This window comes from Oncorhynchus clarkii, chromosome 31 (assembly GCF_045791955.1).
Source record: "Oncorhynchus clarkii lewisi isolate Uvic-CL-2024 chromosome 31, UVic_Ocla_1.0, whole genome shotgun sequence".
Taxonomy (NCBI): Eukaryota; Metazoa; Chordata; class Actinopteri; order Salmoniformes; family Salmonidae; genus Oncorhynchus; species Oncorhynchus clarkii.
The window spans coordinates 125,756-142,425 of record NC_092177.1 but is presented as its reverse complement, the minus strand read 5'-3'; the positions used below and the strand labels follow the sequence as shown (position 1 = coordinate 142,425).

At 38.7% G+C, this 16,670-nt stretch overlaps 1 protein-coding gene across 1 annotated transcript in view; it reads left to right on the top strand.

Annotated features, from left to right (window-relative positions):
- LOC139391049 (protein FAM193B-like) overlaps nucleotides 1-8,823 on the top strand; it is a 38,508-nt gene extending 29,685 nt beyond the window's left edge. Inside the window, exons 9-11 of the mRNA XM_071138531.1 lie at nucleotides 2,437-3,373; nucleotides 4,259-4,334; nucleotides 4,529-8,823. Of these exons, the coding sequence (XP_070994632.1) occupies nucleotides 2,437-3,373; nucleotides 4,259-4,334; nucleotides 4,529-4,601 (1,086 nt within the window). The 3' untranslated portion in view covers nucleotides 4,602-8,823. The remainder of the gene's footprint in view (nucleotides 1-2,436; nucleotides 3,374-4,258; nucleotides 4,335-4,528) is intronic.
- The last annotated feature ends 7,847 nt before the right edge of the window (nucleotides 8,824-16,670 follow it).

Here is a 16,670-nt window from a genome sequence, read left to right as displayed (position 1 = left end):
CTGTTTAAATGTTGGTTTATTAAACTGGCAGTTTAAATGTTGGTTTATTAAACTAGCAGTTTAGCTGTTTAATCGTTGGTTTATTAAACTAGCAGTTTAGCAGTTTTAATCGTTGGTTTATTAAACTAGCAGTTTAGCAGTTTTAATCGTTGGTTTATTAAACTGGCAGTTTAGCTGTTTAATCGTTGGTTTATTAAACTGGCAGTTTAGCAGTTTTAATCGTTGGTTTATTAAACTGGCAGTTTAGCTGTTTAATCGTTGGTTTATTAAACTGGCAGTTTAGCTGTTTAATCGTTGGTTTATTAAACTGGCAGTTTAGCTGTTTAAATGTTGGTTTATTAAACTGGCAGTTTAGCTGTTTAAATGTTGGTTTATTAAACTGGCAGTTTAAATGTTGGTTTATTAAACTGGCAGTTTAAATGTTGGTTTATTAAACTGGCAGTTTAGCTGTTTAAATGTTGGTTTATTAAACTGGCAGTTTAGCTGTTTAAATGTTGGTTTATTAAACTGGCAGTTTAGCTGTTTAAATGTTGGTTTATTAAACTGGCAGTTTAAATGTTGGTTTATTAAACTGGCAGTTTAAATGTTGGTTTATTAAACTGGCAGTTTAAATGTTGGTTTATTAAACTGGCAGTTTAGCTGTTTAAATGTTGGTTTATTAAACTGGCAGTTTAGCTGTTTAAATGTTGGTTTATTAAACTGGCAGTTTAGCTGTTTAAATGTTGGTTTATTAAACTGGCAGTTTAAATGTTGGTTTATTAAACTAGCAGTTTAGCTGTTTAATCGTTGGTTTATTAAACTAGCAGTTTAGCAGTTTTAATCGTTGGTTTATTAAACTAGCAGTTTAGCAGTTTTAATCGTTGGTTTATTAAACTGGCAGTTTAGCTGTTTAATCGTTGGTTTATTAAACTGGCAGTTTAGCAGTTTTAATCGTTGGTTTATTAAACTGGCAGTTTAGCTGTTTAATCGTTGGTTTATTAAACTGGCAGTTTAGCTGTTTAATCGTTGGTTTATTAAACTGGCAGTTTAGCAGTTTTAAATGTTGGTTTATTAAACTGGCAGTTTAGCTGTTTAAATGTTGGTTTATTAAACTGGCAGTTTAGCTGTTTAATCGTTGGTTTATTAAACTGGCAGTTTAGCTGTTTAAATGTTGGTTTATTAAACTGGCAGTTTAGCAGTTTTAAATGTTGGTTTATTAAACTGGCAGTTTAGCTGTTTAAATGTTGGTTTATTAAACTGGCAGTTTAGCAGTTTTAAATGTTGGTTTATTAAACTGGCAGTTTAGCTGTTTAATCGTTGGTTTATTAAACTGGCAGTTTAGCAGTTTTAAATGTTGGTTTATTAAACTGGCAGTTTAAATGTTGGTTTATTAAACCGGCAGTTTAAATGTTGGTTTATTAAACTGGCAGTTTAGCAGTTTAAATGTTGGTTTATTAAACTGGCAGTTTAGCTGTTTAAATGTTGGTTTATTAAACCGGCAGTTTAAATGTTGGTTTATTAAACCGGCAGTTTTAAATGTTGGTTCATTAAACTGGCAGTTTAGCTGTTTAAATGTTGGTTTATTAAACTGGCAGTTTAAATGTTGGTTTATTAAACTGGCAGTTTAAATGTTGGTTTATTAAACTGGCAGTTTAATCGTTGGTTTATTAAACTGGCAGTTTAGCTGTTTAAATGTTGGTTTATTAAACTGGCAGTTTAGCTGTTTAAATGTTGGTTTATTAAACTGGCAGTTTAGCAGTTTTAAATGTTGGTTTATTAAACTGGCAGTTTAGCTGTTTAAATGTTGGTTTATTAAACTGGCAGTTTAGCAGTTTTAAATGTTGGTTTATTAAACTGGCAGTTTAGCTGTTTAATCGTTGGTTTATTAAACTGGCAGTTTAGCAGTTTTAAATGTTGGTTTATTAAACTGGCAGTTTAAATGTTGGTTTATTAAACTGGCAGTTTAAATGTTGGTTTATTAAACTGGCAGTTTAAATGTTGGTTTATTAAACTGGCAGTTTAAATGTTGGTTTATTAAACTGGCAGTTTAAATGTTGGTTTATTAAACTGGCAGTTTAAATGTTGGTTTATTAAACTGGCAGTTTAAATGTTGGTTTATTAAACTGGCAGTTTAGCAGTTTAAATGTTGGTTTATTAAACTGGCAGTTTAAATGTTGGTTTATTAAACTGGCAGTTTAAATGTTGGTTTATTAAACTGGCAGTTTAAATGTTGGTTTATTAAACTGGCAGTTTAGCAGTTTAAATGTTGGTTTATTAAACTGGCAGTTTAAATGTTGGTTTATTAAACTGGCAGTTTAGCTGTTTAAATGTTGGTTTATTAAACTGGCAGTTTAAATGTTGGTTTATTAAACTGGCAGTTTAAATGTTGGTTTATTAAACTTATTGCTGCTTTTCTTCTCTTTTCTAAAATAACAACGTTGACCTTCGACCTTGCAGGACTCTATCCGTGCGTCGTTCTCCATGTACGACCTCAACCTGGATGTGAATGACTTCCCGAAGAAGGCTGCTACTCTGGAGGGCAACCATCTTCTCTCCCACCTCAACGGCTCCTCCTGCTCTGACCTGCAGCAGATAGACCTTGACCTGGCCCCTCTCTCCCTGGGTACCTTCAAGAGCCACCTGGACCTGGTCAGCGGCTGGGAGGAGGCCCATCCCCGGGACAACTCCCCCATTGGCCCCATCTCAACCCCTGCTAGTACTACTGTACCTGGGGTAGGGGGACCAGGGGTTGGTACTGGGGGGAAGGATGTTCACAGGCTCCACACCACCCCCAGCCTCTCCAAGCTGATCCGGGTGCGCTCCCCAGAGAGGTGCCTCTCTGCTAGGCCTGAGAATAAACACCAGGCCCCTGCGTCGATCCAGACCCAGGCCTCTATTAAGGTAGCTAAGCCTAAAGAGGAGACCCCAGCGGAGCCCAAGAACATTACTACTCCTACGCCTGGGGTTAATGCTGGGGCTGGCAAGCTGAAGAAGGGCAAGAAGCAGCAACGTCAGGACCAGCTGCCTCCAGAACAGAACCAGACCAGACCCGGATCCAAAGCAGCTGCGGAGTTGCAGAAAACTGTTTCCAACAGTTCTGATGCTGTGGGTTCTAAGGCTGGTTCTGGTTCCAAACCACCACCTCACTCGGCTGAGAGCCAGAGAACCGGGGCAAGGAGGGCGGAGGAGACCAGACCCACCCGGCAGCAGGCCACCAACGGGACAGTGAGTAGCACCGGTGCTCCCAGCACCCAAAGAGGGAAGGGGGAGGAGCAAGAGGCCAAAGGTCACTCTGTCACCTCAGCCAATCACAACCAAGCCCAGCAGCAGCAGCAACCCAAGGGGAAGAATAAGAAGAACAAGAACAAGGGAGAGAAAACCAGCCGCAACATCGGTACGTTAGTTTAGACAACCCTCTAGTTGACTGTCTCTTGTGTAATACATGTTGTAGGAGAGGAGACATGTCAGGTACGTTAGTTTAGACAACCCTCTAGTTGACTGTCTCTTGTGTAATACATGTTGTAGGAGAGGAGACATGTCAGGTACGTTAGTTTAGACAACCCTCTAGTTGACTGTCTCTTGTGTAATACATGTTGTAGGAGAGGAGACATGTCAGGTACGTTAGTTTAGACACCCCTCTAGTTGACTGTCTCTTGTGTAATACATGTTGTAGGAGAGGAGACATGTCAGGTACGTTAGTTTAGACAACCCTCTAGTTGACTGTCGCTTGTGTTATACATGTTGTAGGAGAGGAGACATGTCAGGTACGTTAGTTTAGACAACCCTCTAGTTGACTGTCTCTTGTGTTATACATGTAGTAGGAGAGGAGACATGTCAGGTACGTTAGTTTAGACACCCCTCTAGTTGACTGTCTCTTGTGTTATACATGTAGTAGGAGAGGAGACATGTCAGGTACGTTAGTTTAGACACCCCTCTAGTTGACTGTCTCTTGTGTAATACATGTTGTAGGAGAGGAGACATGTCAGGTACGTTAGTTTAGACAACCCTCTCGTTGACTGTCTCTTGTGTAATACATGTTGTAGGAGAGGAGACATGTCAGGTACGTTAGTTTAGACAACCCTCTAGTTGACTGTCTCTTGTGTTATACATGTTGTAGGAGAGGAGACATGTCAGGTACGTTAGTTTAGACAACCCTCTAGTTGACTGTCTCTTGTGTAATACATGTAGGAAGGGAGACGTCAGTGTGAATGATAAAGCGATCAGACAGCGTGACCGTTCGTTGGTTGTGATGTTTCTGTCCTGTTTCCTTCTCCCCCAGACGATGTGTTTCTCCCTAAAGACGTGGACCCAAAAGAAATGGATGAGATTGATCGTGAGGTGGAATACTTCAAAAGGTAACGCTCGGCCTCGGTGACGATCCGAAACATTTAGGGGGCGCTTTACCAAACAGACATTCTCCATTAAAAGTGATTCTAGACTTAGTCTTTGTCTGGGGAAACTGGACTTTTTGGGGGAGGGAGGGGGGGGGGGCGCCACCAGCCTCCTGGTAATAGAACCATGTTGTGATATTTCTCTCGTCTCTCTGTAGGTTTTGCCTTGACTCTGCTAAACAGACCCGCCAGAAGGTTGCAGTAAACTGGTCCAACTTTACCCTCAAATAGGTTCCTTCCAACGCAGCCCAGTAACTGACGGGTTCTAGAATGCAGAACCCCCCCCCCCCCAACGTGACTATGTCCATACAACCCCGACGGCCTGAGGCCTTCTCTCATTCCCACTCTTCCTCTTCTTCCTCACCAAGCCAAGGAACCCTGGTGCAACACCATTTTCCATTGGTCAGGACTGCGATGCTATTGGCTGACAGCCAGGGATCATTCACACACACGGGCCCGACTGAGGACCCGCCTCTTTGCTGTTTCACAACGAGGGAGATGAGAGATCCAGGTTGAGACACAAGACGGGTGTTGGTTCTGATCTACTGTGTACTTCACTATGTAGTATGGAAAACAGTTACCGTTTTACAATAAAAATGTGTTTTTATTGTAATTGTGGGACATTTTAACATTGTAGAAACCTTCTTGGATTGTTATTGGTTGGTTCTATTTGGTGCTTCTGTTCTCTAAAGGTACTGACCCACGATGAACTTTTACTGTCTTTAGTTTAGGGTAATCTCCCCCATCTCTCCCTCAACACACAGCGCTCTGTTTATGGGCACTCTTTTAGATAATCAATTGTCTCTAAAGGATTTTACGTTGATTTTAAGTTCACTGTTGATCTTACGTTGATTTTAAGATCAGAATAGGTCTTATGGTTTGGAGGATGTCATGTTAGCGCACATTATATTGTCATGGACACCCCCCACCATGTGTGGGTTGGTTATCTATACTGTCATGGACACCATGTGTGGGTTGGTTATCTATACTGTCATGGACACCCCCCACCATGTGTGGGTTGGTTATCTATACTGTCATGGACACCCCTCCACCATGTGTGGGTTGGTTATCTATACTGTCATGGACACCATGTGTGGGTTGGTTATCTATACTGTCATGGACACCCCCCACCATGTGTGGGTTGGTTATCTATACTGTCATGGACACCCCTCCACCATGTGTGGGTTGGTTATCTATACTGTCATGGACACCATGTGTGGGTTGGTTATCTATACTGTCATGGACACCATGTGTGGGTTGGTTATCTATACTGTCATGGACACCCCCCACCATGTGTGGGTTGGTTATCTATACTGTCATGGACACCATGTGTGGGTTGGTTATCTATACTGTCATGGACACCCCCCCCCCACCATGTGTGGGTTGGTTATCTATACTGTCATGGACACCATGTGTGGGTTGGTTATCTATACTGTCATGGACACCATGTGTGGGTTGGTTATCTATACTGTCATGGACACCCCCCTCCACCATGTGTGGGTTGGTTATCTATACTGTCATGGACACCATGTGTGGGTTGGTTATCTATACTGTCATGGACACCCCTCCACCATGTGTGGGTTGGTTATCTATACTGTCATGGACACCATGTGTGGGTTGGTTATCTATACTGTCATGGACACCATGTGTGGGTTGGTTATCTATACTGTCATGGACACCCCCTCCACCATGTGTGGGTTGGTTATCTATACTGTCATGGACCCCCCCCCCACCATGTGTGGGTTGGTTATCTATACTGTCATGGACACCCCCTCCACCATGTGTGGGTTGGTTATCTATACTGTCATGGACACCATGTGTGGGTTGGTTATCTATACTGTCATGGACACCCCCCCCCCCACCATGTGTGGGTTGGTTATCTATACTGTCATGGACACCCCTCCACCATGTGTGGGTTGGTTATCTATACTGTCATGGACACCATGTGTGGGTTGGTTATCTATACTGTCATGGACACCCCCCTCCACCATGTGTGGGTTGGTTATCTATACTGTCATGGACACCCCCCCCCCACCATGTGTGGGTTGGTTATCTATACTGTCATGGACACCATGTGTGGGTTGGTTATCTATACTGTCATGGACACCCCCCCCCACCATGTGTGGGTTGGTTATCTATACTGTCATGGACACCATGTGTGGGTTGGTTATCTATCCTGGTAATGTGCTCTCATGACCCCAAATCGTACTGCTCTGATTGTGCCAACGTGTGACCCCTCATTATGACATCACAGGCTGAACCAACGCTGTTCATTAATTTAATGGTTTGTAGCTTCAACATCAAGTCTGAGTTCAAGATTGTGCCCTATTCGCTATGTAGTGCACTCCTTTAGACCAGGACCCCGTAGGGCTATAGTGAAAAGTAGTGCACTATATAGGGAATAGGGTGCAACCATAGAGTCCTCATTGAGTAAGTCATTATGGTGTAGTTTATCAATGTTCCTCAAACTGTAGGAGTCAACGACAGTGGATGACACAGAACGATAGATTCATTACCCCCTTGTACAATGCTATTATTTTGTATGAAATTGTGACAAATGGTTGTGTTTTAAACAAAAATGAACGTTTGGAAAGTAATCAACGACACTAATATAAACTCAATCTTTTTTTAAAATAAATAAATAAACAAAAGATTTATCTGGTTACTGTGTTTAACACTTGGAATCACATCTTCACAAGATGTGGTTAAATGAAACCAGATTGATTTCTCCCCTGTATATTCTATATAAGTCATGGTTATCTTCAGTGGTCAACCTCCCCATGTTCTGATATCGAGCCATGCTCCATACTTCTCTTTATGCTTCAAAGTTACATCTCCCATTGGTTGTTGATGTAACTGCTATCAGAGCTGATATCTCCCATTGGTTGTTGATGTAACTGCTATCAGAGCTGATATCTCCCATTGGTTGTTGATGTAACTGCTATCAGAGCTGATATCTCCCATTGGTTGTTGATGTAACTGCTATCAGAGCTGATATCTCCCATTGGTTGTTGATGTAACTGCTAATCAGAGCTGATATCTCCCATTGGTTGTTGATGTAACTGCTAATCAGAGCTGATATCTCCCATTGGTTGTTGATGTAACTGCTATCAGAGCTGATATCTCCCATTGGTTGTTGATGTAACTGCTATCAGAGCTGATATCTCCCATTGGTTGTTGATGTAACTGCTATCAGAGCTGATATCTCCCATTGGTTGTTGATGTAACTGCTATCAGAGCTGATATCTCCCATTGGTTGTTGATGTAACTGCTAATCAGAGCTGATATCTCCCATTGGTTGTTGATGTAACTGCTAATCAGAGCTGATATCTCCCATTGGTTGTTGATGTAACTGCTATCAGAGCTGATATCTTCCATTGGTTGTTGATGTAACTGCTATCAGAGCTGATATCTCCCATTGGTTGTTGATGTAACTGCTAATCAGAGCTGATATCTCCCATTGGTTGTTGATGTAACTGCTAATCAGAGCTGATATCTCCCATTGGTTGTTGATGTAACTGCTAATCAGAGCTGATATCTCCCATTGGTTGTTGAAGTAACTGCTAATCAGAGCTGATATCTTCCCCTATGGTGGTCTGTGATTATGGTTCTATACTGTGGCCATGTTCTCAACAGTCTTGCTTCTCAAACGGCACCCTATTCCCTATATAGTGCACTACCTGTGACCAGGGCCCATAGGGTAGTGCACTACTTGTGACCAGGGCCCATAGGGTAGTGTACTATATAGGGAATAGGGTGCTATTTGGGATGCTACACCATGGCTGCCTCATACTGTTGTCTTGATCTCTCAACTCCTTCACATACAGGATTGTATTCATTAGGTATCCAACGGAAGAAAACAGACAAACAGGAAGGGACGACTTGTACTTGTCCATTTTAACAACTTTTTTTTTTTTCAGTTGAAAAATGTTTGTACATAAGTGATTTTAGGGCATTTTAAACAAGTCCGCAATGATAACCTGGTCTCACTGAGGTTTGGTGAGGATTTCAACCATGGTACAAAAATTCACAATACTCTCTTACCCTTCTGGGGTCATACATCTCAATAAGAACCTCTGCTGTCACTCAGTATCTTCTGAGTTCCCTTTTCTGATCAGAAAACGATCAATAGTTTAAGTGATGTTTTCCGATAGAAGTGGTGCTTCGATGATTCCAAGTTAGTCATCAAAAAAACATGTCTCAAGTTTCTGTGATTTTTTTATGTTTTATTTTATTTTTTCCTTCCAGAAAATCTGTTTCTGAAATTTTGTATCCCAGTTTATATTCAACTAGAAGACATGATCTGAAATGTGTGGAATGTAGATGTCTACTATACCGTTAATGTCGGCCTAAGACAAGTTGGCCTTTCAGTTTCTGTTTTTATTATTATTCACTTTTGATACTGTGAAAATCTTTCGTTCAGAAAGATTAAAACATTACAGTTTTGACAAAATTAAGTGTCGTGTTTTATTTCTGAGTGGTTTTAAGGATGCATCGTGATAAGTAAATTCGTTAAGAGAATTGTCTTAATATTTTCAACCAAAGTCCTCTTTCAAGGTCATGTCCAGACTACCAGAGGATGGCAGACACAAGCTGGTTTACACCAGCTCTCAAAGTCTTACTGACAGCTCGTTGGGGAAAATGAATGGGGTTTTGGAAGAAATGCAGAAAATTAGGTGTGAGGTAAACACAGGCTGAGGAGATCTGATCTGAGGTAAACACAGGCTGAGGAGATCTGATCTGAGGTAAACACAGGCTGAGGAGATCTGATCTGAGGTAAACACAGGCTGAGGGGATCTGATCTGAGGTAAACACAGGCTGAGGGGATCTGATCTGAGGTAAACACAGGCTGAGGAGATCTGATCTGAGGTAGACACAGGCTGAGGGGATCTGATCTGAGGTAAACACAGGCTGAGGGGATCTGATCTAAGGAGATCTGATCTGGGGTAAACAGGCTGAGGAGATCTGATCTGAGGTAAACAGGCTGAGAAGATCTGATCTGAAGTAAACACAGGCTGGGGAGATCACATGTTGTGTTCTATGAGATATTAGCAGTTGGTTAACATAACCTTTATGAATTATGAAGCCTTTGTATTTATTACATAATTTCTGCGTTTATCATTCATTTTCCTCATTGCCTTTGTCCGACGAACCATGGCACAGTTTTATTTTTAATGCAAAACCCTGATGGTTCCAATCATTTTTTTTTCTTCCCTATTCATATTTGCATCTTGGATTTTTGAACTACTTCATACAAGGTCTGCGTCTCGTGTAGACTTGGCAACAGAGAAGACCTCAACTTCCTGCAGGAATGTCATCTCTAGCCGACACTTTCAGCTACCGTTCACCAGCGCGCTCGGAGACTCCAACCAATTCTTCTGTCCCCGTTCTCGGTCTTAGCTAGACCCTCTAAATACACCTCTGCTGTTTTCAACCAACATCTCAGCGATCACTGCCTCATTGCCTGCATCCGTTATGGGTCAGCGCCATTTTATTTTAAGAAGAATGTGAAATGTAAGAATAATAGTAGAAAGAAATAATTTATTTCAGCTTTTATTTCTTTCATCATATTCCCAGTGGGTCAAAAATATATGGCCACTCCAATACTTCGACTTTGTTGTCCTTAAGCCATTTGGAAGTATGCTTGGGGTTATTGTCCATTTGGAAGACCCATTTGCGACCAAGCTTTAACTTCCTGACTGATGTCTTGAGATGCTGCTTCAATATATCCACATAATTTTCCTGCCTCATGATGCCATCTATTTTGTGAAGTGCACCAGTCCCTCCTGCAGCAAAGTACCCCCACAACATGATGCTGCCACCCCTGTGCTTCACGGTTGGGATGGTGTTCTTCAGCTTGAAAGCATTCCTCTTTTTCCTCCAAACATAACGATGGTCATTATGGCCAAACAGTTCTATTTTTGTTTCATCAGACCAGAGGACATTTCTCCAAAAAGTACGATATTTTCTTTTACCTTTATTTAACCAGGCAAGTCAGTTAAGAACAAATTCTTATTTACAATGACGGCCTAGGAACAGTGGGTTAACTGGTCTAGGAACAGGGGGAATGATTTGACATGTAGAATTGGAATGATTTGACAGGTAGAATTTGAATGATTTGACAGGTAGAATTGGAATGATTTGACAGGTAGAATTAAAATGATTTGACATATAGAATTGGAATGATTTGACAGGTAGAATTGGAATGATTTGACAGGTAGAATTGGAATGATTTGATATGTAGAATTGGAATGATTTGACAGGTAGAATTAGAATGATTTGACAGTGAGACTTGGAATGATTTGACAGGTAGAATTGGAATGATTTGACAGGTAGAATTGGAATGATTTGACAGTGAGACTTGGAATGATTTCACATGTAGAATTGGAATGATTTGACAGTTAGAACTGGAATAATTTCACAGTTAGTATTGGAATGATTTGACAGGTAGTATTGAAATGATTTGTCTGTTGGAATTGGAATGATTTCACAGGTAGAACAGGTAGTATTGAAATGATTTGTCTGTTGGAATTGGAATGATTTCACAGGTAGAATTAGAATGATTTGCGAGGTAGATTTGGAATGATTTGACAGGTAGTATTGGAATGATTTTATTGCTGGAATTGGAACGATTTGACATGTAGAATTGGAATGATTTCACATGTAGAATTGGAATGATTTGACAGGTAGAATTGGAATGATTTGACATATAGAATTGGAATGATTTGACAGGTAGAATTGGAATGATTTGACATGTCGAATTGGAATGATTTGACAGGTAGAATTGGAATGATTTGACAGGTAGAATTGGAATGATTTGACAGGTAGAATTGGATTTGGAATGATTTGACAGGCAGAAATGGAATGATTTGACAGGCAGAATTGGAATGATTTGACAGGTAGATTTGGAATGATTTGGAAGGGAGAATTGGAATGATTTGACAAGTGGTATTAGAATGATTTGACAGGTAGAATTGGAATGATTTGACAGGTAGATTTGGAATGATTCGAAAGATAGAATTGGAATGATTTGACTGGTAGAATTGGAACGATTTGACAGTTAGAATTGGAATGATTTGACAGTTAGAATTGGAATGATTTGACAGTTAGAATTGGAATGATTTGACAGGTAGATTTGGAATGATTTGACATGTAGATTTGGAATGATTTGACAGGTAGAATTGGATTAATTTGACCGGAAGAATTGCAATGTTTTGACCGAAAGAATTGGAATGTTTTGACCGAAAGAATTGGAATGTTTTGACCGGTAGATTTGGAATGATTTGACAGGTAGAATTGGATTAATTTGACCGGAAGAACTGCAATGTTTTGACCGAAAGAATTGGAATGTTTTGACCGGTAGAATTGGAATGATTTGACAGGTAGAATTGGAATGATTTGACAGGTAGAATTGGAATGATTTGACAGGTAGATTTGGAATGATTTGACATGTAGATTTGGAATGATTTGACAGGTAGAATTGGATTAATTTGACCGGAAGAATTGCAATGTTTTGACCGAAAGAATTGGAATGTTTTGACCGAAAGAATTGGAATGTTTTGACCGGTAGATTTGGAATGATTTGACAGGTAGAATTGGATTAATTTGACCAGTAGAATTGCAATGTTTTGACCGAAAGAATTGGAATGTTGTGAACGGTAGAATTGGAATGATTTGACTGGTAGAATTGGAATGATTTGACAGTTAGAACTGGAGTGATTTCACAGTTCGTATTGGAATGATTTGACAGGTAGCATTGGAATGATTTGTCTGTTGGAATTGGAATGATTTGACAGGTAGATTTGGAATGATTTGACAGGTAGAATTGGAGTGATTTGACAGGTAGAATTGGAATGATTTGACAGGTAGATTTGGAATGATTTAACAGGTAGATTTGGAATGATTCGAAAGATAGAATTGGAATGATTTGACTGGTAGAATTGGAACGATTTGACGGGTAGAATTGGAATGATTTGACAGGTAGAATTGGAATGATTTGACAGGTAGAATTGGAATGATTTGACAGGTAGATTTGGAATGATTTGACATGTAGATTTGGAATGATTTGACAGGTAGAATTGGATTCATTTGACCGGAAGAATTGGAATGTTTTGACCGAAAGAATTGGAATGTTTTGACCGGTAGATTTGGAATGATTTGACAGGTAGAATTGGATTAATTTGACCGGAAGAACTGCAATGTTTTGACCGAAAGAATTGGAATGTTTTGACCGGTAGAATTGGAATGATTTGACAGGTAGAATTGGACTGATTTGACATGTAGAATTGGAATGATGTGACAGGTAGAATTGGAATGATTTGACAGGTAGAATTGGAATGATTTGACAGGTAGAATTGGAATGATTTGACAGGTAGATTTGGAATGATTTGACATGTAGATTTGGAATGATTTGACAGGTAGAATTGGATTAATTTGACCGGAAGAATTGCAATGTTTTGACCGAAAGAATTGGAATGTTTTGACCGAAAGAATTGGAATGTTTTGACCGGTAGATTTGGAATGATTTGACAGGTAGAATTGGATTAATTTGACCGGAAGAATTGCAATGTTTTGACCGAAAGAATTGGAATGTTTTGAACGGTAGAATTGGAATGATTTGACTGGTAGAATTGGAATGATTTGACAGTTAGAATTGGACTGATTTGACAGTTAGAACTGGAGTGATTTCACAGTTCGTATTGGAATGATTTGACAGGTAGCATTGGAATGATTTGTCTGTTGGAATTGGAATGATTTGACAGGTAGATTTGGAATGATTTGACAGGTAGAATTGGAGTGATTTGACAGGTAGAATTGGAATGATTTGACAGGTAGATTTGGAATGATTTGGAAGGGAGAATAGGAATGATTTGAAAGATAGAATAGGAATGATTTGACATGTAGAATTGGAATGATTTGACAGGTAGATTTGGAATGATTTGACAGGTAGATTTGGAATGATTTGAAAGATAGAATAAGAATGATTTGACAAGTAGTATTAGAATGATTTGACAGGTAGAATTGGAATGATTTGACAGGTAGAATTGGAATGATTTGACATGTAGAATAGGAATGATTTGGAATGATTTGACAGGTAGAATTGGAGTGATTTGACAGGTAGAATTGGAATGATTTGACAGGTAGATTTGGAATGATTTGGAAGGGAGAATAGGAATGATTTGAAAGATAGAATAGGAATGATTTGACATGTAGAATTGGAATGATTTGACAGGTAGATTTGGAATGATTTGACAGGTAGATTTGGAATGATTTGAAAGATAGAATAAGAATGATTTGACAAGTAGTATTAGAATGATTTGACAGGTAGAATTGGAATGATTTGACTGGTAGAATTGGAATGATTTGACTGGTAGAATTTGAATGATTTGACAGGTAGAATTTGAATGATTTGACAGGTAGAATTGGAATGATTTGACAGGTAGAATTAAAATGATTTGACAGATAGAATTGGAATGATTTGACAGGTAGAATTGAAATGATTTGACAGGTAGAATTGGAATGATTTGATATGTAGAATTGGAATGATTTGACAGGTAGAATTAGAATGATTTGACAGTGAGACTTGGAATGATTTGACAGGTAGAATTGGAATGATTTGACAGGTAGAATTGGAAAGATTTGACAGTGAGACTTGGAATGATTTGACAGTGAGACTTGGAATGATTTCACATGTAGAATTGGAATGATTTGACAGTTAGAACTGGAATAATTTCACAGTTAGTATTGGAATGATTTGACAGGTAGTATTGAAATGATTTGTCTGTTGGAATTGGAATGATTTCACAGGCAGAATTGGAATGATTTGACAGGTAGTATTGGAATGATTTGTCTGTTGGAATTGGAATGATTTCACAGGTAGAATTAGAATGATTTGCGAGGTAGAATTGGAATGATTTGACATGTCGAATTGGAATGATTTGACAGGTAGAATTGGAATGATTTGACAGGTAGAATTGGAATGATTTGACAGGTAGAATTGGATTTGGAATGATTTGAAAGGCAGAAATGGAATGATTTGACAGGCAGAATTGGAATGATTTGACAGGTAGATTTGGAATGATTTGGAAGGGAGAATTGGAATGATTTGACAAGTGGTATTAGAATGATTTGACAGGTAGAATTGGAATGATTTGACATGTAGAATTGGAATGATTTGACAGGTAGAATTGGAATGATTTGACAGGTAGATTTGGAATGATTCGAAAGATAGAATTGGAATGATTTGACTGTTAGAATTGGAACGATTTGACAGTTAGAATTGGAATGATTTGACAGTTAGAATTGGAATGATTTGACAGGTAGATGTGGAATGATTTGACAGGTAGATTTGGAATGATTCGAAAGATAGAATTGGAATGATTTGACTGGTAGAATTGGAATGATTTGACAGTTAGAATTGGAATGATTTGACAGGTAGAATTGGAATGATTTGACAGGTAGAATTGGAATGATTTGACAGGTAGATTTGGAATGATTTGACATGTAGATTTGGAATGATTTGACAGGTAGAATTGGATTAATTTGACCGGAAGAATTGCAATGTTTTGACCGAAAGAATTGGAATGTTTTGACCGAAAGAATTGGAATGTTTTGACCGGTAGATTTGGAATGATTTGACAGGTAGAATTGGATTAATTTGACCGGAAGAACTGCAATGTTTTGACCGAAAGAATTGGAATGTTTTGACCGGTAGAATTGGAATGATTTGACAGGTAGAATTGGAATGATTTGACTGGTAGAATTGGAATGATTTGACAGTTAGAATTGGACTGATTTGACATGTAGAATTGGAATGATGTGACAGGTAGAATTGGAATGATTTGACAGGTAGAATTGGAATGATTTGACAGGTAGAATTGGAATGATTTGACAGGTAGATTTGGAATGATTTGACATGTAGATTTGGAATGATTTGAAAGATAGAATAGGAATGATTTGACATGTAGAATTGGAATGATTTGACAGGTAGATTTGGAATGATTTGACAGGTATATTTGGAATGATTTGAAAGATAGAATAAGAATGATTTGACAAGTAGTATTAGAATGATTTGACATGTAGAATTGGAATGATTTGACAGGTAGAATTGGAATGATTTGACATGTAGAATAGGAATGATTTGGAATGATTTGAAAGATAGAATTGGAATGATTTGACTGGTAGAATTGGAATGATTTGACTGGTAGAATTTGAATGATGACTGGTAGAATTGGAATGATTTGACAGTTAGAACTGGAATGATTTGACAGTTAGAACTGGAATGATTTCACAGTTAGAACTGGAATGATTTCACAGTTCGTATTGGAATGATTTGACAGGTAGTATTGGAATGATTTGTCTGTTGGAATTGGAATGATTTCACAGGCAGAATTGGAATGATTTGCGAGGTAGATTTGGAATGTTTTGGAAGGGAGGGTTGGAATGGTTTGACGGTTAGTATTGGAATGATTTGATTGCTGGAATTGGAATGATTTGACAGGTAGAATTGGAATGATTTGACAGGTAGAATTGGAATGATTTGACAGGTAGAATTGGAATGATTTGACAGGTAGAATTGGAATGATTTGACAGGTAGATTTGGAATGATTCGAAAGATAGAATTGGAATGATTTGACTGGTAGAATTGGAACGATTTGACAGTTAGAATTGGAATGATTTGACAGTTAGAATTGGAATGATTTGACAGGTAGATTTGGAATGATTTGACAGGTAGATTTGGAATGATTCGAAAGATAGAATTGGAATGATTTGACTGGTAGAATTGGAATGATTTGACAGTTAGAATTGGAATGATTTGACAGTTAGAATTGGAATGATTTGACAGGTAGAATTGGAATGATTTGACAGGTAGAATTGGAATGATTTGACAGGTAGATTTGGAATGATTTGACATGTAGATTTGGAATGATTTGACAGGTAGAATTGGATTAATTTGACCGGAAGAATTGCAATGTTTTGACCGAAAGAATTGGAATGTTTTGACCGAAAGAATTGGAATGTTTTGACCGGTAGATTTGGAATGATTTGACAGGTAGAATTGGATTAATTTGACCGGAAGAATTGCAATGTTTTGACCGAAAGAATTGGAATGTTTTGACCGGTAGAATTGGAATGATTTGACAGGTAGAATTGGAATGATTTGACTGGTAGAATTGGAATGATTTGACAGTTAGAACTGGAGTTATTTCACAGTTCGTATTGGAATGATTTGACAGGTAGCATTGGAATGATTTGTCTGTTGGAATTGGAATGATTTGACAGGTAGATTTGGAATGATTT